This window comes from Rhinatrema bivittatum, chromosome 3 (assembly GCF_901001135.1).
Source record: "Rhinatrema bivittatum chromosome 3, aRhiBiv1.1, whole genome shotgun sequence".
Lineage (NCBI taxonomy): Eukaryota > Metazoa > Chordata > Amphibia > Gymnophiona > Rhinatrematidae > Rhinatrema > Rhinatrema bivittatum.
The window spans coordinates 444,818,384-444,841,357 of record NC_042617.1 but is presented as its reverse complement, the minus strand read 5'-3'; the positions used below and the strand labels follow the sequence as shown (position 1 = coordinate 444,841,357).

Below are 22,974 nucleotides of genomic sequence, written 5' to 3'. Positions count from 1 at the left end.
TGCATCATTATGAGAGCTGCTGGTGGAAATCCTTTGGAACTGGCATCTCATAAATGCTACTATCTTTACCACCAGTTATGCCAATATTCAGACTCTAAACATGCAGAAACTCAGATGAAGGCTTCTGGTTAACTTGTACCTCTGACCTGTAGGCTAGGTGGAGTACGGTGCTTTCAGGCAAGACTTTCTTGGTCTCAGCGGGCTATTAGTTTAAGAAAGCAGTACTTCAAGGTCCTGTCATTGAAATTAATAGGGATCCCACCATTCACATGTGGAAAAAGGCACATATCCCCAGCTTCGAAACTCGAGTCATTGCATGTTACTGCCGGTTATTAGCTCCATATGAAGATGAGGAGCCAGTGATGAATGGTAGCCATGAAACTTATACTGCTCAAATGGATAGTAATTGCTCTGGTTGGTTGATTTATATTTCTAGTGCATAAATTGCAGTTTTTTTTTCAAATACAAGCTGAGTGAATATGGAGTGACCTAAACTCTCCTTTAAGGTCAGCAGCCAGAGGATGAGAGCTACTGCTTAGATCTGCAGCCCTTCAAAGTATTTTGCCAGCAGTTTTCAGTGCATGGCGGGTACAGTAACTGATAGTCTACTTTCCCTTTTTTTTTTCTTCTTGTCTTTCAGGTTCGAATTCTCTTTTCTAAAGGTCCATTTATTGCTATTTTTGCCAGTGACCCCCACATTATTATAAAGGCAATTAATCAGAACTTGAATAGTGTACTGCGAGATTCTAATATAAATGGACATGATTATATGCGGAACATAGTTCATTTGCCTGTCTTCCTCAATAGCCGCGGGCTCAGTAATGCCAAAAAGCTGAGCACTGCAGCAACTTCCAATGGTGAAGTTACCTACCCAGACAGTACAGGTGAGAAAACAACTTGAAAAAATGATGCAATGCTGTTGTAAAAAAAAAAAAAAAAAAAAAAAAATAATAATTTGTGCATGATTTGAAAGTTTAAGGAGTAATATTCAAAAGTTTTTACAAAGGTAAACATGTGGTTTGATTATTCCTTTCCACCCCATGAATGTGGCTAAAAATATGTATGCTGGGTAACAGTATGCCTACTCACACTAGCACCAAAAGCTGGTAGTATTGGGGGCAGGGTTGGGGGTAGGGACTGCAAAATGAACTTTTGGCCATCTGCTTTGCACCAGCCTTCATGCTTTCTTTGTACCTGTGTTGTGAGCTCTTGGCCTGGATCTCGAAAGAGGTCTCCGTGCAGGGTTTCCCTTTGAAAATTAACTGCAAGCTCCCCATGGGGTTTATTTTTTACCTTCTCTTGTTTTACCATCAATTGTCAGGTTGCTTGATAGATATGTTTAATGGCAAGATGGGTTGATTTATTTTAGGTATACATGAAGATGTTGACAGAAGAGTTTCTCAGCAGAGCCTTGCTGAAATGACAAAAGTTGGCAGCAAAACCGCTCTCAATAGGCGGGTGAGTGAATAGAAGAGTAAAACTGCAGCTGTTGGGTAATGTACAGATAATCTGAACATAATAAAATAAAAGTGCAATGAGCAGTGCTGCCAAAGTTATTTGGTCAATAGAAGCTCATCTAAATTTAAAAAAAAATTATTATTAAGTTATTCAACTTTCTGTTGTAAGCTTCTGCCCTGCATTTCACTAAACTTTTGCCAAAAGCATCAGAAATGACATTAGTCCTACAAGTGTCTGATTGGTTAAGGCATTGATACTTTTACTAACATGGATGATATTCAGTGCAGATATCCTAAAATTAGACCTATTGGGTAGATCTTGAAGAAAACTGAGCAGCAGTGGTACACAGACAACACACACAAATTATGAATATAAAATTTAAGAAATATATATCATGTATAAAATATTTTGTTAAATATAAATGTATATAAGAATTTATAAATTACTTTTAAATATATGTAAAAGTAAAGCATATTAAATAAATCAAGGTACCCAGAAAAAAGAACTCCCTTATTTAATGGTAATCATTCATACAGGATGACAAAATAATCATGGATCTACAAAATCTACAAGGTAAACAAACAAATAGCGAATGTATATAAATCAGGTTTAACCTTCCATAAACTATACGTGTAAAAAATGGACCTGAATAACATATAGAAAACGTATTTAAAAATACTTCTAATGTCTATTACAAAATTACATCATTAAAAACATATTTGTGATCCCGCCCTCAAAGTGCATAAGAAACATGAAAGTTATATCAATAATTTACCATTGCAACACACATTCACATACACAGCCATAGCATCAGTTATGAAAAAACCACAGATAGTCCCAGCAAGGGGCCCTTTGTTTCGCTGTAACACAACAGCTTCTTCAGGGGACTGTAAGATAACGCACACAAATTAAATTATTTCAAACATATTATTACAATAATTGAATAATCATAAATACAACATTGAAACAATTTTTAGGATCAGTCATCTGGCATGGCAGTCTATGCAAGAATTCATAGAGATGAAGTTCCTGACGCAGTATTCACAGGAACCGAAGTTTATTACTTTTTAAGGAGGTAAAGTGTCTTCAGTTACTTGAAATCTATAAATAATAAATTAAAAGACATCCCCTATGATCTCACAAACTACAGAAAACACTTTTTATCAAAACTACTTCACAAAAAATAATACCTTACCCCAGGTTTCATCCTCCTTATTTATGTGCCCATATATATATTCAATGCCATACCACAAGACTACGCAATTTGTAAGGTATAAATTCATATCACAGCACTAAACTGATAAATTTTACCAAACCTGTTATATCCATTGCCCAAAAAACATTTTTTAAAAGCTCTTATACATTTTTCAAAAGATACAAGAATATTAAATTGTATTTTATTTTAAATCAGCCCACCAACAACTATAGGGGCAGATTTTAAAAGCCCTGCGCGCGTAAATCCAGCCGCTTTGCTTGGGGGTGTGTCGGGGCGGTGTGGCCGTGGCGCCGTTCAGGGGGCGTTCCGGGGCATGGCCGAGGCCTCCGAACCAGGCCCTGGGCCGGGGAATGGCGCGCCGCGCATAACTTACGCCTGCCTTGGGCAGGGGTAACTTTCTCAACAAAGGTAGGGGGGGATTTAGTTAGGGCTGGGGGGTGGGTTAGGTAGGGGAAAGTGGGGGGGGGCCGGAAATAAAGTTCCCTCCGAAGCCACTCCGATTTCGGAGCGGCCTCGGAGCGGCCTCGGAGGGGACGGAGGCAGGCGGCTCAGCGCGCGCAGGTTGCACAATTGTGCACCCCCCTGCGCGTGCCGACCCTGGATTTTATAACATGCGCGCGGCAGCACGCGCATGTTATAAAATCGGGCGTAGATTTGTTTGCGCCGGGTTGCGTGAACAAATCTATGCCCGCGCATAACTTTAAAAATCTACCCCATATTGAATTGCTGAGGGATATACTACCCACCAGTTTCAAGATCTAATCCCATAGCAGAGTCTTACATCCATAGTATATTACCCCTCAGTTAAAGAACCCAAATTTCTATCACTTAATGGACATTCAAAGAATATTAAAAGCTTATCAAACCATATTATAGGAATATTACTAGAATGGAAAATCCTGTGAGAAATAAACTGGGCTGTAAAATGTATGACGCAGAAAATACATTTTTATGTTGATTATTTTTCCACTTAAACTGTTTTATTGTAACTTTTTCACTTTTCGCCATATTGTTCATGTTGATGTTAATGTTATTGCCCCATTGTTTCTTGTAAACCGATATAATATGATTGGTATCATGAATGTCAGTATAAAAAAAGCACTAAATAAATAAATAAATAAATAAATATTCAAGATTTATCTCTGTTACTCACTGCAGAGGTTTCACATAGTCAACTGAGCAAAACAATCCAGCTAGCACATTTCATATTACCATTCAAACAGCTGCTACCAATACGTACCAAAGTATCCCATTGTTTTAAATTCCAAATTGATAGCACCTCCCTAATTGTCATAACTACTGGAGACGCTTCAGTATTTAAGGGGACAGACTCACATACTATTGAGTCCATGCTTTTTAAAGTAATATATCCAACACTAGAGGCACTGCTCCATCTTATTCATGTTATAAAATTGCTACCATTCATCCTCCTTATTTAAACCCTTAGGGGAAGAATTTATAAGGTGCGCGTGCATCCATGTGTGCGCTGATTTTGTAACATGCACACACATGGAGCAGACTACCTCCCAACCTAAATTCCCTCCCAACCTAAACTCCCTCCCTCTTCCCCTCTCCCCGTAAACCCTACCTATCTTTCTTTTTCTTTTTTTGTTTTATAACTTACGTCAGATCCCGAGCTGAAGTAAGTGCACGCGCCGGCCAGCAAGTCTTTGGGACAGCGTTCAATGGCGCTGTCCTGGCTCGCCCCTTTGAAGAGGGCCCGGTACATGTGCACATACTGGGGTTTTACGTGCGTAGCCGGGCCTCTTTGAAAATTCGTGCAGCGTGCGTAAGGCCCGGCCACGCGTGTAAACCTCGGATTTTATGCGCGCAGGCCTTTTAAAATCCGGCCATTAGACGGTATCTTTGATACCAGCCTGCGTGCGCACGCACATGTACGCACATATGCCAGCTTGCGCCAAAGGACACAGCCATATTATACATGCAAGCATAAATGCATGTATGGTATAAAATAAGCAGTTTGCGCGTACATGTGCGCGCAATTTTATATTGATGTGCGCCTGTGCGTGCAAATGCCACCTCTACCAAGTAAGAGGGGGGATTTTAGTAGACATGCACACAGACGCAATTACCTGTTTTTCCAGTTTGTGTCCAGCTTGCTCAGGTCAGGGATCAGACTTCCCTAACCCCACTAGTTAAATAGCCTCCCTTTCCCCCTTTAGCACCAACCCTTAAAACCCCGCAGACTAGCCTAGATTTGTTTTATTTTCTTACTTGCACGTCATCCATAGCAGTAATAAAGTTACTGGCAGGGAACCCTGGAGCACACTTGTGTACGTAAATACTTATGCGCACATTTCATGGTAACGTCCCGGAACTCCCGTGCCCTGCCCCCTTTTTGCAACTTCTTATTTGTGCGCGTACTGGGAGATATGCGTCTACTTGGGTGCCTATAAAATCCGCACAGGGTGCACCGGCAGGACATTCTCTTGTATCTCTCGGTTTTGGCACATGCCGGGTTTTTAAAATTCACCCCTTAGGTTTCATAGTATCCATTCATAAATTAATCATTGTTCTTTTTGTATTAAAAGGCAAGATATATTACTGCCGTGATCTGACAAATAATAAAGAAGCGTATTTCATCCACTGTATGTTGAAATGATGTCCAGTGATCAACTAGTGGCGCCTGTTCCTTCCCTGTATGGATGCAACTTTTATGTTCCAAAGCGTTTTGTTTGTCCTGTATAAATCAGGATGCATAGACAAATAATCACATATAGAATCAGTGTAGTGGAACAAGCAAATTGACCCTATTATAGCGAAACAAAGGTCCCCTTGCTGGGACTTTCTATGGTGTTTTTGTAACTTTGATGCTATGGCTATGTATGTGAATGTGTGTTTCAATGGTAAATTATTGATATAACTTGCATGTTTCTTATGCGCTTTGAGGGTGAGATCCCAAATATGTTTTTAATGATGTAATTCTGTAAAAAAAACAAACATTGAAAGTGTTTTTAAATGTATTTTCTATATGTTGTACAGGGCCATTTTTTACATGTATGGTCTACGAAATCTTCAAGCATGTCCTTGAACTCCCATTGAGGATTTGAGTAAGAATTTTTGTTTCATCCTCAGGATACATACAGAAGAAGGCAGATACAACGTACTATGACAAGGCAAATGTCATTTGATTTGACCAAACTGCTGGTGACGGAGGATTGGTTTAGTGACATCAGTCCTCAGACTATGAGGAGGTTACTCAACATTGTTTCGGTTACAGGTTAGTATGTTAGTAATCTAAATGTATGATTGGAAAAAGCTGTGGTATGAATATTGAATCTCTTTCAAGTCTCTTTTTTCAGAACAACCTCTACTTGGAACTGAGAGAGCTGAAAAGAGGAATATATGTGGAAAAATGTACTCTTTGTACTCTGACACCATTCCTGCCCAGAATCTCTTCTCTCTCCCTGCAGTTAGTCCATATTTGTCATGTCCTTAAGCTATCAGTTTCACTGCATTCATTCCCACTGTCTTCAAGCATGCTGGTTTTCCAAGGGCAAGCAGAATGGCAGTGCTCACGTACAGATGACATCTTCAGATAGAGCCCAGCATGGAAATTTGACGTCAGGGTTTTTAGAAACTTTGAGCGTGTCATGCTACCTTGTGTCCACATGGGGGCTCCTTCAGTCTTATCTATTCTGCAAAGCCATCGGTCACAGATCTGTTTCTCTCTCTTACTGTTAGGGAAAATTAGCTTCCCAAGAGTGTAGGAATCTTTTTGCTGGGCTTTGCAGTCTTCTTTCATCCATTTAGTCATTTTTAGGAAGGTTCTCAAATGTTTTTCAAATTTTCTTAATTTTTAGCGGCTGCAAGGTGCACTGAAATTAGTGCATCAAGGCAGCATCTATCAAGTATTTTCCATCATCAAATCATTTGATTCTGCTACTTTAATTTTCTGTCTCATCCCCCAAAAGGAAATAAAAGCTAGTGGCTTCGACAGGTGCCCCCTGTGCAAAAGGTTCATGTTTATCACAGCCCCCATGGTAGATGTGACCTTTACAAAGACGTCTAGGATTGTGCCCTTTGTGTGACTCTGACCTTCAGAGGAGGATGTTCCTTGCTCAAGCTCATGGAAAAGCACTTCAGGATTTGTAAATTTGGCCCATCAGTATTGAGGCACTGACATCGAGGGACCCAGGAGCTGCACCAACTGCTGACAGTGCATTGACATTAGGGGGGCATCAACCACTCCCCTCCCCACAATAGGACCATGGAGATAAGCCATCATCTGCATCCTTCCTCTCAAAGACAGCGAAGGGTTCAGCCTCTTTGTTTCCAGCGTTGCGGAGCCCTGATGACATACATCAGATAAAAGTTCAATTAGCATTGGCATCAGTCTCTGTGCATGATGCTGGGAGCAGGAACATTCTGGTGGAAATCTTGAAATCCTCCAGGGCATTCTGTGTGGAAGAGAGCTTATTCTCCATGTCGATATGGGAATCATGACAGTATCCTAGGATACAGGTGTTGGCCATTGATAAACCTCTGGGATGCAAGGAACAAGTGACCTCTCCTCCTATTTCCCAGTCTGTTGGCATTGGCAATTTTTGAGAAGGAGTTAGCAAAATACCTCACCTTGCAGAACACAGATCCTCATAAATATAAAATAGATGAATACGAGTTAGAAATATGCAGACAAAAACAGAATTCTTCTTTGTTCTGTTATCCACTCTAGTTTAATTCTCTTTCCTTTCCTGTTTCCTGCAGCAAAAAGGGAAGGGGAACAAGAGGAAGAAAGGAGGGGCTGAATTAGGGAGCAAAGGGTTGTTTTTCACTTTGCACTGTGCTCTGTTTGCTTCAGGTACTCTTCTCTCTCCTGTTCCTTGCATGCTGCCTAGGAAGAAAGGGGTTGGAGCAGGAAGCAGAGAGCTGTCCTCTGCTGCCAGAGTTTCAGGGTATTGCCCAGCGGTCATCAGAGCAGAGCCCTCTGAATTCATACAGTGGACACCTGTTATGCATATAGATAAAAGTAGTCCTGCTGATGACATCTCCTTGTGCTTGACACCCAAGCCAGCTGCCACCCTGTCAAGTCTGCACCCCAACATTCTGGCCCTGATTGACCAAGTTGATGTGTGCTCCCTTTCAGACTATAGATTCATGTGAGATGAAATTCCTGACCTGGAAGGTCATATTTTTGGTGGCGGTCACTTTGGCATGCAGACAGTGAGCTGCAGGCCCTTGTAACTTAGTCACCTTATACTAAGTTTTTTCACAGTAGGATGGTTCTGCATTTACATCCTAAGTTCCTGCCTAAGGTAATGTCAGACGTCTACCTTAACCAGTCAGTTTTCCTTCCAATGTTCTTTCCCAGGACATGTAGCACAAAGATGAACAAGTGATACACAGTTTGGACTACAAGAGAGCCTTGGCCTTCTGTCTGGAGCAAACTGAAGCCCTTAGAGAGTTCACCCAGCTTTTTCTTCTTTCAACACCAACAAACCTGGAATTGCTGTCGCAAGTGCACTCTTTCTAATTGTGTAGAAGATTGCATCATCTCCTGTTATACCCAGGCAGGTTTGAATCTGCTGGGTCACATTAAGGTTCATAATGTCAGAGTCATGACAAGATTGGTAGTCTACCTAAGATCAGCCTCCATTGAGGAGATCTGTAAAGCTGCAGCATGGAGTTTTCTGCACACATGCACATCGCACTAGTGTTTGGACAGGGACTCCTGAGACAACTGTAGGTTTGACCAGTCTATCCTAATGAGTCTGTGAGTTGTAGAACCCCACTCCATCTCCCCAGGCTCTGTTATTTTTGTTCCAAATTGCCCCTTTAAAAAAAAAACCTTTTTAAGTCAGTATGAAAATGATTTTATTGCCACTAAAAGCGGTTTTTGCCTGTTGTCACTGAATTTGGAATTTTACCTCTTTTTTTTTTTTGTTTGGGGCAGTCTGTAGCTAAGAATTCCCCATGTGTGAGGACTGCCATCCTGCTTTCCTTGGAGAAAGCACAATTGCTTACCTGTAGCAGGTGATCTCCCAGGACAGTGGGATATCAATCCTTACAAAGCCCATCCAGTTCCCCTTGAAGTTGGTTTCTCCAGCTCTAAACTAAATTATGGGCTGAAGTGATCCCAATGTAGATGTGCGATACTGCACATGACCAGTAGGACATGCTCAAAGTTTATAGAAACTGTGAAGTCAAATTTCTTTGTCAGCCTGCACCTGATGATGTCACTCATATATGAGGACTGACATCCTGCTGTTCTTGAAGAGCACTTGTTACAGATAAGTAACTCTGCTGATCATGTAGTGATTCAAAAATCTTCATTGGACCTTATCTGCCCTACTCATTGTTTCATCTTTCTTCTCCCTTTTATATCTAAACAACTCAATTATGTTATTCACCTCCACTGCCTTGACTTTCTTGCATTTCAAGCCATTCTGTAACCACTCCAGCCTGGTTTCTGCCCTCAACATTTCATGAGATAGGCCTTACCAAAGTCGCCAGTAACCTTTTCATGGTCAAAGCCAGAGATCTTTACTCAATCCTCATTCTCCTTGATTTATCCTCTGCTTTTGACCACCGTTGGTCACCATCTACTGCTTGACACTTTATTTCCATTTGGATTTCAGGACTCTTTCTTGGTTCTTCTCCTATTTAGTGTATTCTCTGGTGGATCCTTCTCCATCACTGTCCCATTAATATTCACTGTGCCTTAAGGCTTTGCCCTGAGCTCTGTTCTCTTCTCTTTGTACCATCATTCTGTTGGTGCTCTGATCTTCTCCCGCAGTTTTCAGTTCCATCTTTATGTTGATGCTTTCTCATCTATCTCTGCACCAAAACTTTCACCAAGAATCCAGTTCCAGATTTCTGCATGCTCATCTGGCATCACCATCTGCATGTTCCACCACCTCTACCTTAAACTTAACATAGCCAAGACAGAAATTCCTATTTTACCTTCAAAACATTGTTTAGCCTCCTAGTTCTCTCATCTTGTAACCCTGGGGTAATCTTTCACTCCTCTTCCATTTTCACACACATCCAAAACACTGCTAAAATATATCATTTCTTTTTCTATAACTTAACCAAATCCATCTTTTCTTTTGGGCCATACTATCAAATCATTTATTCACTCTCTCATCACCTCCTGTTTAGACTACTGCAGGTCTCCCACTAAGCCATCTTTCTCCACTATGGTCTATTCAGTATTCAGCTGCACAACTTATATTCTTCTGACATTGTTAGGACCATGTAACCCCTCTTTTCAAATCACTACTTGGCTCCCTACAGTTCAAGCTTCTCCGCCTTACTCCTCTCATCACTCCTCACAACTGCCATTGGACAAGCTGCCTTTATTTGCGTTCTTTTCCTCTATCGCAACTCTTAAATCTGTGCTTTCTACCTTGCTGCATTGTTTGTCTGAAATAGCCTTTTGGAGGCATGTCATACCCCCATGTCTCACTATATTTAAGTTTCTTCTAAAACTCCATTGATTTTAGGTTGTTTTTAAGTCTTAAATCTTGCCTCTCCCTGATTATAACCATGTTGATTTTAACTATGTTTACTATAATAAATGCATTTTCTGAAGCCTCTTATTTGTCTTATCAGTGTGTCATCACTAGATTATAAGCTCCACTGAGCAGGGACTCTCTCTTATGAGGATCTGTACAGCATTGTCTGTGTCTATAGAAATGATAATTAGTAGTATTAGTACCTCTGGTCTTCGAGTGCTTCAAATGCATGGCAGAATTGGTAAATTAAGCATAAACTTGAAGCTGCTGTGTGCATATAAACCTCATGAATATTCATTGTGGGTATTCAGTAAAAGAGGCCTGTTTGTGGCATTTGAAGGCTAGAGTTCACTATTATTAGATTAGGACAGAAAAAAACTCCCAATAATGGTTTCAGATGTGCCGGCTCATAAACAATCAGTCTGCTTGCTTTCTGGGCTCCTCAGTTTTTATCTGTTGAAAACTAATAGTAAATAGTAATATGCTAGTCCCAAACTACTTCATATCTGGACTACAACAAATTGATAGACTACTTGCCTAATCATCTTAGTGTTGTGAACATGCCTGCGATGAGCGCGGGCAGGCCCCCTACCTTCTGTGGCCAGCTGGGCCGTGGCAGACGCCATCCCTTGCGGCGTCCGAGCCGCACCACTCCGGGCTTTTCCGCGGTCCTGGAGCCGCGGGCAGGAGTCTCTGATCGCGGCTGTGGCCACTGCTGCCGCTCCTGCTTCAGTCTTCACGGCTGGAGCCGCTCCTGAAGTCCTCGGACGGTAGGGAGCTGTCCTCGCCGCTGCTGGGGTCTTCAGACGGCAGGGAAGCTGTGCCTGCAGTCTGCCTTCCTTCTTCGCGGCAGGGAGCTGCTCCTGCAGCCTTTCTTCTCCCATCTCAGGCCCTCCATGTGGCAGGGACGCCACCAGCGACCCTGCTCTGCTTCCTGCTCTTCTCCTGGATTTCCTAAGGCGTGGGCACGCGCCTCTCCTCTGTATTTAAAGGGCCAGCCAGGTGAGGCCTTCTGCGAGCTCCTCCCCAGGCGTAGGCCTCTTCAGCCCTACAAAAGGGCCCAGCAAGCTTGGCCTTCGCAAAGAGTTAGACGCTCCTGGGATCTTCTTGTCCTTCGCTCCAGGAGTCTCGCTGTTCCATCGCTTCTTCAAGGTCCCGTGTTCCATGTTCTTTGTGGGAGCTCCTTGTCTTGTCCTGATGTCCTTGATCCAGTCCAGATGTCCGTCTTCCGCTCCTGATGTCCATGGTCAGTCTTAATGTATGTCTACCAGTTCCTGATGTCCGTGATCCAGTCCTGATGTCTTGAACCCCTGGTTCCTCATCGCCACCTTTCCTGGCATGCTATGTCGTGGTCCGCGACCAGCCCCACTGGTGGGCTGAGTAGGGCGCTTCATGGTACAATGCCTTCCTCACTACTGCAGCTCAAGCCTTCGGAGGGTACTCCTTGCTTGAAGCCAAGTCTTGTCTTGGTCCTGTGACTTGAACTTTGCTGGCCCTCGGATTCCTTATGCCTGCTCCGTCCATGCTAAAGACTCTGCCAGAACCTGTACCGTACCAGCGTGGTCTGTGACCAGCTACTGGCGGCTGTATAGTGCGTGCCCCGGTGCAGCCCTCTACAGTTTCTGAAACTTGCCCTTCTCAGTTACTCCACTTTCTCGTTTAGAGTCTGTCTGTTCCAGCATGGTCTGCGACCAGTCCCGCGGGTGGGCTGTGTAGGGTGCGCTGCATCGCAGTCTCAACCCAGCTCTTTATCCTTACTCCTTGTCTACAGTACCTCGCCCCTGACTCCTCGTCCAAGTGTCTTCGCCTGAGTCTTCGTCCAAGTACCTACATCTTTGCCCGAGTCTTTGTCTGAATCTTCATGTTCCGGTCTTCGTTTGCCTGACCTCCATCCGGCCTGCCGCTTCTTGCCGTTACCCAGCGGCAGGTCCAAAAGGGCTTGGAATGGTTAGAGGACTGTTCAAAAGACCACCATTGCATTGTTGGTCTTCCCGAAGCGTGCAGGTCCGGTGGAGAGTCAGTACCTTCGGTCATCATTGTCTTCGTTCCAGTCTTGTTCCTGCTCCGGATTCCATCATCTGTCTTCAGTCCAGCCTTGCTCCTGTCCAGCCCATGCTCGGGCATGCCTCGCCTGCCTAAGCATCTCTTCGGAGTTCCTCTGGGGTCGAGCCGTGGTCCAAGAACACACAAACCCCTGGAAAGTGGAACCGCTCTCCTAGCTCTTCCTAATACTTAGACTTTTGCAAACTGAATATTTCCACATATGAAGGGCAGTCTTTATTAACTAAAAGGTTTATTTGCAGATTGTAAAAATGGAAAATAATCCTTTAGGTCAGATTCAGATCTTCCAAATAGATGTATAAAGAAGATGGTTTCTAATGTACTCTCTATGTCCTGCCACCTAAATATGAAGTATATAGGGAAATTTTGACCTTTCAGTTTCTTATTCCCCTTAGGCCTAGATTCATCATTCTGCTATAAATAAATATAGCAGAATGATGAGCTGCGGCCAGAAAAGGGGCCGGGGGGTGATAGTGTGCAGCCAGCTGCATTGCACACTATTGCCCCCATAGTGCCACGGGAAAAGGTGGTGGTATTTTTTGCGGTGCTGCTGGCGATAATGTGTAAAACATTATCATCTGCAGCACTACCGGGTCCTCCCCTCCACCCACACTCCTCCCCTTCCCCTAATTAGCATTTTACCTCTGCGATGCAGCCGGTATCATGTGCGGTAGGGATAACGTCCTAATGCTCGCGATAACGGCCCATCACACAGTAAAGAATGACCCTGTTAATTTGTATGATTTGAAGAGCATGTGGCCACCTTAACAGTCGTAGCTCCTCCTCTGTGACTTCTCAGACTCACTCTAGTAGGAGCTATTATTCTTTGGCCCCTTGTCATGCTGCAGTGTTATTTCAGATTGGAACAGGAACATGAGCTGCCTTAACTTCTTTCTCTGATGGGTGAAATCAGAAAATAGGACTTCTTTCTTTCAGCCATTTAGGCTAACAACCAGGACTTTTTATCTGCTGATACTTTATTTCCACTCTGTATCAGCCTCTAGGAAATGACACAGGAGAGGGTCTGGCTTATAGGTGAATTTTTAAAGGCCTTACACATGTAAATGTAACATACTATTGTAGCAATTTTCAAAAGTCATTTACTCACATTAAGTGCACTTAATACAGGTAAATCCTATGGCATATATTGTAGCAATTTTCAAAAGCCCTCTTACACATATAAAGTATTTACATATATAAAACCAAGTTTAAACATGTACATTCTTTTAAAAAATCAGGCCCTTTGGGAGCAGAGTAGTAGTTCGCTGCTCTATTCTGTCTGCTCCAGCAGGAAGCAGAAGGCAATTCTCTGTAGGGCACTGGCCAAGAGAGTTGGGGCACCAACCCTTTATGCCATGACCAGGGACAAAACAGAGCAGCACCAGAACCTGGCAATTGTCCATATTATTAACCATTCTGTACCCTGTAATTTTAAATGTTATTAACACTATTATGTATGTTTTCTTCTTTTCCTCCTTGTAACCTCCTTTTATGTATTACTTTGGCAAGACGTGCAAATTTTGTCATGCCAGTAAAGGGGCCGATGCAATACAGTGCCCAATAAGGGGATTAGCGCCTCTACAAAGGTCGTTCAACGCGGAGTGAAACTAATAGCGCTCATCACATGCAAATGCAGGACGCACATTTTTGCGTCCAGGACGCACATTTTTGCGATCAGAAATTTACGCCTGCCCGGAGTAGGAGTTAATTGCTGAGTGCTCCTTAAACTGGTACAGAAAAGCAAAAAAAAAAACCCTGCTTTTTTGTACTGCCTCCTACATAATATCGTTGCGATATTAAGTAGGAGGAAAAACGAAACTAAATAAACGTTAAAAAAAACCCAAAAAAAACCGCCAGCAGTTGCGTGCAGGAAATGGATGCTCAATTGAGACGCGTCCGTTTCATGAACCCCTGGCTGTGTGGCATTTAGGAAAACCGACTCAGATAAACTCAGCGTAGGTTTTCCTAACCGGTGGATCGCCCACACTGGTCGGGTTCTCATTAACAAGGAGGTGCTAGGGGCGCACAAGCCACCCTAGGCCTCCTTGCTAACGCGACCCCTTAATTTAAATATTGCATGGCACCCCCAGGAGGGGTGCCTGGGGGCGCATTAAGGAAGTGGGCGCTGACTGTTCAGCACCCGCTTTCTGCACATAATTATTGCATCAGCTCCAAAGTCTCCTTAATCTAAATCTGAGAAAAACACCAGTGGGGAAGTGAAAGGAGAAAGAGAGTGAAAAACACCACTGGGGGGAGAGAGAAAAGCACCAATGGTGCCTCTCAATCTCTGTCGAGCTCCTTCCTCCACTGCTGCTTTACCCATGCTAAGCTGGTGGCAGAAGAAGTAGCAGAAGGTAAAAGCACGCTGTCTTATGCTTTTTGCTGGTGGAAGGAAGGATGGAAAGTGGGGAGGATCATGCCATGATTGAACCCTGCAGCCATTTGTAGGGGGCGGGGCGATTGTGGGAGAAGTGGAGCACTGAGCAGTGGCCCTGATTTCACCCACTCTCCCTCTCCTCCCCCCCCCCCCCCCCAAGGGTCAGCCTTACTTCTGAGCACCGGCCTCTTTCTAGAATAAAAGTCATGGCTAACCACTGTTACTCAAACAAGCAGAAATTAAGATTCAACTAGCAATACAATACTTAATCAACGTTCACGACTGTATATATGCTGAATGATTTAGTTTCAAGGTAGCACTCCTTGTGTTTGGCACTTGTAAGCTGATTATTTCAGTCTTTGGTCTTTGCCCTTCTAAAATGCAAAGGATGTTGTTCCATCTTCTCTCTTCTGTTAGAAGCTGTTATAGTAAGAAAGTAAATACAGCAGACAAAGAACCAGGTGGTCCATCCAGTCTCCTGGGCACTGGTAAAGCTGCCATGGTTTCTATTCCCCCCATTGCTTCCTGCATGTTTCTGAGCAACTGTGTGTGCAATGCATATACTGGTTTTGTTTGGAATGAAAGCGTCTGTATAAATCCTGAAAAAATGTACTGTCGTCATTATTTTATGCACTCCAAATCACTTCAATAGCCTTCTCATTTACCCACAAATATCCAGCACACTTTGTATGGGTAAAGTGTACACCACAGTACATGGGCTGACCCTCTGGAAAAACAGTCTCTCTTTGTTGGGGGAGAGGAATGTTGAAAAGGGAGGGCACCTACTGAAAATGTGTATCATCTTCCCCTGAAAAATACAGATGTGCTAGCAGATAGAATAATCATGAATGTGGCATTTATCAAATATGGCAAACAAAAATGTATTTCTGACGCTGTCAAGGAATGCCACCCTTATTCCATCTATAGGTATTCTTAGGGCTGGATTTTAAAAGCCCTACGCGCGTAGCGGGGGTTATGTGCGCCGGGCCTATTTTAAAAAGGTCCGGTGACGCGCACAAAACCCCGGGATGCGTGTAAGTCCTGGGGCTTTACTAAAGGGGCGGGGCCGGGGCCAGAGGCAAGCGCAAAATGTAAGATAAAAGTCAGGGGGGGGTTTAGAGTAGGGCTAGGGGGGAAAGGTTAAGGGAAGGGGTGGGAAGGTCAGGCTAGGGGGAAGGGAAGTTCCCTCACAGGCCGCTCTGATTGTGCACTCCCTTGCGCCCGCCGACCCCCGATTTTATAGCATGTGTGCGCCTGCGTGCGCACGTTATAAAATTGCGTGTCCATGTGCTCACACCGGGTAGCACACGCACATGGATGCTTGCGTACCTTTTAAAATAAATACAAAACCAGCATAAAGTAAACTCTAATGCAATAAAAGAATGAAATTGTATGTTCTTTGTTTTTTCAGACAAAAAACAGCATGAATTATTTTAAAAACTCAAAATCTTGTGCTTGGCAAGGTTATCTGAAAACAAAATGAGAACAATCTGCCAACATATATATCTTCTTCAGCTCTAGATAAGGATTTTATTTTACCTGAGATTTTTTGGTGATTGTTTTAAATCTATTCTTGGATTATAATACAAAGTTTCCTGATGAGTAATACTGGGATTAAAAGATGATATTTTTATAATTCCATGTCTCCATTTTCCAGCTTATATCTAATAAAATTTTCAAAAAAAGAATCATAAGAAGAGCAAACACTTTCCAAATTACAATTGATAACTACAGGGCCATTAGGTGCCCTAGGCAAAACGTACAGTCTTGCTTCCCCCACCAAAGACATCCACTCACACAATTAAAAATGATGCATTTATAATAGATTTTACATGAAAAAGGACATTCTAAGCTACAAATAATCACATTTGCATACACTATCATGGTGCCAGCCAGAAAACCCTGCAAAAGAGACATTTGGAACTCATATGGTATTGTAGGCCTATTGTAATGTGTAGGGTATCGTCTTGACCCTCAGAAAGCCATGAGTAAACTGAATTCTCTGAGAACAAGCAGTTTCTAGAAATTTGACTTGGCACACTGAGCATTCCCAGCATGCCCAATACCACGCATCCACGCAGAGTCTCTTTTTTTCCGCGGAACTGCAATATCGCAGTTTGTGAAGTCTAATATTGGCCTTTTTGGTTGTTTTTTCAATGCCGGCTCCCTCTTGGTCCATCCCCAATAGTGTTCCTAGTCAGGGTTTCGTAGTTTATCGGTAAGTTTCCTTTCATGGTCAATTTCCCTGCGACAGTGTTGCCTTGATACCCACCAGCCATCAGTGCTTGCCATCAATTTTGATTGTGCATCCTTTTATTTTGTCACGATATGGCCACGTCTGGTTTTTACTGATGCTCTCTGTGCCTGAGGACCATGTCCATTACGGACCCCCATGAGACATGGGTCCTCTGCCTGAGGGCATCGTATGATGTCTGGGGTTGCCGCTTATGTGCACAAATGAGCCCGAAGGGAAGTCATCTTCAACTTGACAAGATGGAACAGCTCTTCGGGTTGAGGAAGACCGAGCCATTGGCATCAGTGGACCTCAGAACTGCATGGATGGGACACCGTGCCATTGACATCAGCTCAAGCCGCGATGCCCCGAAATTGACCTCACAGCATTGAGTGCCAGTCCTCCATCGGTGCCGGGGATCTGCGATCGTCGCCTCTGGTCCTGATGCAAGTCACCAATCCACCTCATGTGCCCGAAGAGGATCTGGCTACACCTCCTTCCTCCCACTCAGTGTTGGCAATGACATCGTTCGAAGAGGAGATGAAGTGGTGAGTCCAGCTGGAGGTGGAACGGGCGATGCAGGGCATCAGTCCTGTGGCACCGATGGCACTAGAGCCAGTACCGTCTGTCCTAGAGTCTCTGCTGGAGAAGCTCAATGCGCTCATCGGTGCGCATCTGACCTAGCTGGTGTCAGTTCCTCAGACAGCATCGATGCCCACTGGGGCACCACAGCCACCTCCTGCCAATATGGTAGTCATTGCCGGTTCCTTGGAGGAGGAAGCTCCACCCAGGCTGGCAAAGATGCTGAGTTCTGTAGCCCCCATTCAGCTTTGCCAGTGCCTGCACCGCTGGACGAAAACCGAGCGCCTAAAGCACTATTCTCTGTTGCTTACAGTGAGGTTGAGGGTCCCTTGATCCCTGGGGAGATGATACCTCAGAGTCTTCCTCCAAGGGCTCTGAGGGTCTCCCATCAGATCCTTCTCCAGAACAGTGAAGGAAGTCTCCACCTGAGAACTTAACCTTCACAGGGTTTGTGAGGGTGATGGCAGAAGGCATCCCATTTCAGTTTCTGATGAAGGAGAATGTCAGGCACAAAATGCTTGAGGTCCTTCAGTTCATGGAGTCTCCTAAGGAGATCGTGGTGGTCCTGGTACACAGTATCCTTAAGGAGGTACTGCTGAGGATATGGAAACATCCTCTCACTTTGCCTCCTGTTAACAAGAAAGCTGATGGGGTCTACCTCAATCAGAAGGCTGCTGGATTAGATAAGCGTCAGCTGCCCCACCAATTGGTGGTGGTCAAATCCGTGCTCGAGAGCCAAGCATTCTTGGACCCTTTCCTTGGCACCCCTGGGGAAGGACCTCAGAGCGATGGATGCTCTTGGGAAGAAAGTGTTTCAAGGGGTCATGCTCATTGCCTGCATAGCTTCCTATCAGCTCTACATGAGCCAGTGCTTGTAGGACATCTGGAAACAGGTGCAGGAGGTGGCCAAACAGCTGCCTGAACATCAGCAGGATATCCCCATGTCTCTAGTGCATAAGGGCCTGGAGTGCATAAAACATGAGGTCCATGTGACCTACGATGTTTTCGAGATGGCATTGAGGGTCTCTGAAGAGGGACTTGGCGCTTGCAGAATGGAATGGCTGTGGGCCTCGGATCTCTGACCAGAGGTACAGGAATGACTCGCTGACATGCTGTGTACTGGGGAGAATAATTTCGAGGATAGGGTGAGGACATGGTGGCCCAGCTCCGGGACCACCAGGAAACCCTCCAACAATTCTCTGCCAGCGCTTTGGATCTGTCGTCCTTCTAGGAGGTTGGCGAGATTGGGACAGATGAAGTCTTTTGCCAGAGGAAGTACTATCCTCCGCTTCCTTGCTTCCATCAACAGCATCAGGGCTCTTGTGGCCGTCCCAGGCAACAGAGAGCCTCTAAGCCCCAGCCAGCACCTCAGTCAACTCTAGGAAAGGGGTTTTCTCCTAGGACAAGCAGGATGGTAGTCCTCACATGGGTCCATTAAGGGTACTAATTTAATGTATTGGGTGTCCTGTCAAATTGCCCTCTGAGCCCATGTTGGGGGCCAGTAACAGGAAGTACTGCTAAAGAAGCTCTCCTCCCTCTTAATGGCCAGAGCGGTTGTGCCTGTTCCGCCAGGGGCAAAGAGGGTGGGGATTTTACTCCAGGTACTTCCTGATTCCAAAGAGATCAGGAGGACTCCGTTCCATCCTAGACCTAAGAGCCTTGAACAAATTTCTTAAAAAAGAAAAGTTCAAGATAGTTTCTCGGGCACTTTGATCCCCCTTTTGCAAAAAGGGGACTGGCTATGCTCCCAGTATATCTGATTTGTGGTGGAAAAACAGCACTTCCCAATATCAGGTTTTGCCATTTGGGCTAGTGTCAGCCCCACGAGTCTTCAAAAAATGCCTGGCCATGTTAGCAGCACACCTCTGCGGGCTGGGGGTGCATGTTTTCCCTTATCTGGACGATTGGCTGGTCAAGGGGCATCAGGTATATGCGCTTGACCATCCGGATGTTGGAGTTGCTGGGGTTCGTCATCAACCATTCAAAGACCCATCTCGGCCAGTCACCTCAATTGAACTTCATAGGAGCCCTGCTAGACACAGCTCAGGCAAAGGCCTTCCTGCCTCTACAAAAGAGCCGTCACTTTGATGACTGTCATGGCAGAGATTCAGCAGAGCCAGCAGGTGTCAGCCTGGCACATGTTGAGGCTGTTGGGCCATATGGCCGCAACCATCCATGTCACTTTCTTGGCATGGTTACTCATGCACAGAGCCCAATGAACCCTGAGGTCGCAGTGGTGCCAAGCCACACAGAACCTCCAGGATTGTATCCGAGTCACCCTGTCTCTCCGGGACTGGTCTTGGTGGCGGGTACTTTCAAATCTGGAACAGGAGATATCTTTTCTAGGTCCTCCTACCCAAATTGTCCTAACTACAGATGCGTCCACTCTGGACTGGGGAGCTCATGTAGATGGGCTCAGTACCCAGGGTCTCTGGTCTGCTCAGGAAAGCTTTTGTCAAATCAACTTCTTGGTGCTTCAGGCAATCAGGTACGTGCTATGGGCTTTCAGAGATCGACTGTCCAACAAAGTTGCCCTGATCTAAATCGACAACCAGGTAGTGATGTGGTATGTCAACAAACAGGGAGGTACGGGATCATACTTCCTGTGTCAGGAAGTGGTCTAGATCTAGTCATGGGCTCTGTCCCACAGGATGATGCTCAGGGCCATGTACCTGCATGGTACAGAGAACGTGGTAGCGGACATGCCTTCAGACCCCACGAATTGTCCCTGGACCAGGGGCTGGTAAATCCGATATTCCGCCTCTGGGGGAGCCCAGATGTAGATCTGTTTGCTTCCCCTTGCAACAGAAAGGTGCCTCGGTTCTGCTCCCTGTACAGGTCAGATGGCAAACCAGCTTTGGACACGTTTGCCTGTCATTGAGGCAAGGGTCTTCTGTATGCATATCCTCCAATTCTCTTAGTGGCAAAGACTCTCTTGAAGCTTACATAACATAAGATATGCCATACTGGTTCAGACCAAGGGTCCATCAAGCCCAGTATCCTGTGTTCAACAGTGGCCATCCATGTCACAAGTACCTGGCAAGAACCCAAACATTAAATGAATAGATCCCAAGCTACTAATTCTTATTGATTAATAGATGTTTATGGACTTCTGCTCTAGGAACTTATCCAAACTTTTTTTAAACCCAGTTTCACAAATTGCCATATCCACATCCTCTGGCAATGAATTCAAGAACTTAATTATGCGTTGAGTGAAAAATAATTTTCTCCAATTTGTTTTAAATGAGCTACTTGCTAACTTCATGGAGTGCCCCCTAGTCCTTGTATTATCCAAAAAGTGAATAACTGATTCACATTTACCCATTCAAGTCCTTTTTTGATTTTGTGGACCTCTATCATGTCCCCCCTTAGCCTTCTCTTCTTCAAGCTGAACAGCCCTAACCTCTTTAGCTTTTCCTCATAGGGGAAGCAGTTCCATCCCTTTTATCATTTTGGTCGCCCTTCTCTGAACATAAGAAGAACATAAGACTGTACTTTCTCCAGTGCAACTATATCTTTTTTGAAATGCGGCGACCAGAACTGCACACAGTATTCAAGGTGCGGTCTCACTTTAGAGCGATACAGAGGCATTATGACACCCACCATTTTATTTTCCATTCCCTTCCTAAAAATTCCTACCATTCTGTTTGCTTTTTTGTCTGCTACAACACACTGAGTCGATAATTTCAGTGTATCATCCACTGTGACGCCTAGATCTCTTTCCTGGATGGTAACTCCTAATGTGAAACCTAACATCGTGTAACCACAGGAAGGATTATTTTTCCTATATGCATCACCTTGCACTTGTCCACATTAAATTTCATCTGCCATTTGAATATCCAATCTTCTAGTCTCACAAGGTACTCCCGCAATTTATCACAATTTGGTTCGCGAGGACAAGGGGACTATGATCCTCATGTTCCTTTATTGGCTGAGACACATCTGGTTTCCACTCCTACAGGAGTTGTCCTTCTGGAGACCGATCAGTCTGGGGACTTCCCCAGATCTTATCATGCAAGATCGAGGCAGGTTGCATCATCCATCTGGATATTTAGAGGTTAATTCTGCAATCACTCAATCTTTCAGAACATGTGTCTTGGGTCCTGGTGTCTTCTAGAAAGTCCTATGAACTGAAGTGGAGGAGGTTTTCCGTATGGTGTGAGCAGAAGTCCCAGGATCCATTCTCCTACCCCACACAAAAACTGCTTGATTACCTTCTACACCTATTGGAAGCTGGCATAAAAACCAACTCATTAGAGTCCATCTCAGTGCAATTGGCGCAGGATACAAAAAGATCCTAGATTATATAAAGAAGACCAGGATTTTGTACAAAATTGGAACAAGATTCTTAACAAATGCTTGTTAGATCTCATGATTCTGATAATTGAAAAAGCACAAACAATTTCAGTGCAATTAAAGGAAGATATAGCTATAGCTTTAGGGGATCTCCAGAAGAAAGAAGAAGGAGATTCTTATGCAAGATCTCTCACAGACTTTCAAATACAAATGGATAATTTTAGAGAGGAAATCATGCAGTTGATGTTTACCAAATTTGTTTGTGATGAAACAGACTACAAGTGGGGTAATGTACTACTAATAATCCAAGGATTAGAAAAAAGCAAGTTATCTTTGAAGGGTCATCTGATGATTCATCAGGAAAAAAGGTGCCAAAATATAATTCAGGAGCACCGAGCATGAGGTCAGGACCATCTGATAGCAATCAGGCCCAGTCTAGTTGCCGATATTTTTAGATCCAAGCTATCAGCAAAGAAACAACATAAGGTTGCAGGAGCCCATATCATCAGATCGTCAGCCACAACTGAGATCACGACAACCAAGGAATCAGTGACAGATGTGCAAGCAGTAGAGCAGTCAACAGAGATGGCAATCATAAATTTATCAGGGAAATCCTTTAACAGCAGATAAATCTCTTTTGAATAAAGGGCTCTCCATTGCACATTCAGCATTCGAAGGGAAACATTTTTGTAGAGGTTTATTCGGCAATTGTGTCTGAAAAATTTTTTTTTAAACAACTTACACTTCCAGATGGTTCAATAGTCTCCCAGACATTCAAGTCGGTTCCTCCGGGAATCACGGATGCAGCAATTTCTACATTTTCGGAACTAGTTCGCAGGAATTGCATTCAACCCCAGGGACATCTTCAAAGAATGCATAGTAACTTGACCAAGGAAGAACATCAAGCATTGCAGGAGTTAAGGGAAGATCGCACGGTCATTATTAAACCAGCAGTCAAAGCGGGGGTTCAGTTGTGATTCAGAACACAGAAGAGTATGTCTTAGAAGTGGAACACCAACTTACAGATGTCTCTTATCAGAAATTATCCCAAGATCCCTCATCCCGTATTAAAGAACGCATTGATGGTCTTGTGCAAACAGCCTTGGAGGCGGGATGGATTACAAATAAAGAAAGACAATTTTGAAAAGTAGTACATCCAGTGTGCCTAGTGTTCTACATGGTCTCCAAAGTACATAAGTCCTTAGAAAACCCCTCAGGATGCCCAATAGTGTCCTCCATAGGTTCCCTCCTGGAACCCCTCTCACAGTTTGCG

General features: G+C 44.1%; 1 protein-coding gene across 8 annotated transcripts in view; it reads left to right on the top strand.

The window, feature by feature from the left end:
- The window catches only part of KIDINS220 (kinase D interacting substrate 220), a 376,999-nt gene that overhangs the window by 188,880 nt on the left and 165,145 nt on the right, over window positions 1-22,974 (top strand). For all 8 annotated transcript variants that reach the window (XM_029595825.1, XM_029595823.1, XM_029595820.1 and 5 more), the window contains 3 exons: window positions 641-884; window positions 1,370-1,458; window positions 5,771-5,915. In XM_029595825.1, the coding sequence (XP_029451685.1) occupies window positions 641-884; window positions 1,370-1,458; window positions 5,771-5,915 (478 nt within the window). The remainder of the gene's footprint in view (window positions 1-640; window positions 885-1,369; window positions 1,459-5,770; window positions 5,916-22,974) is intronic.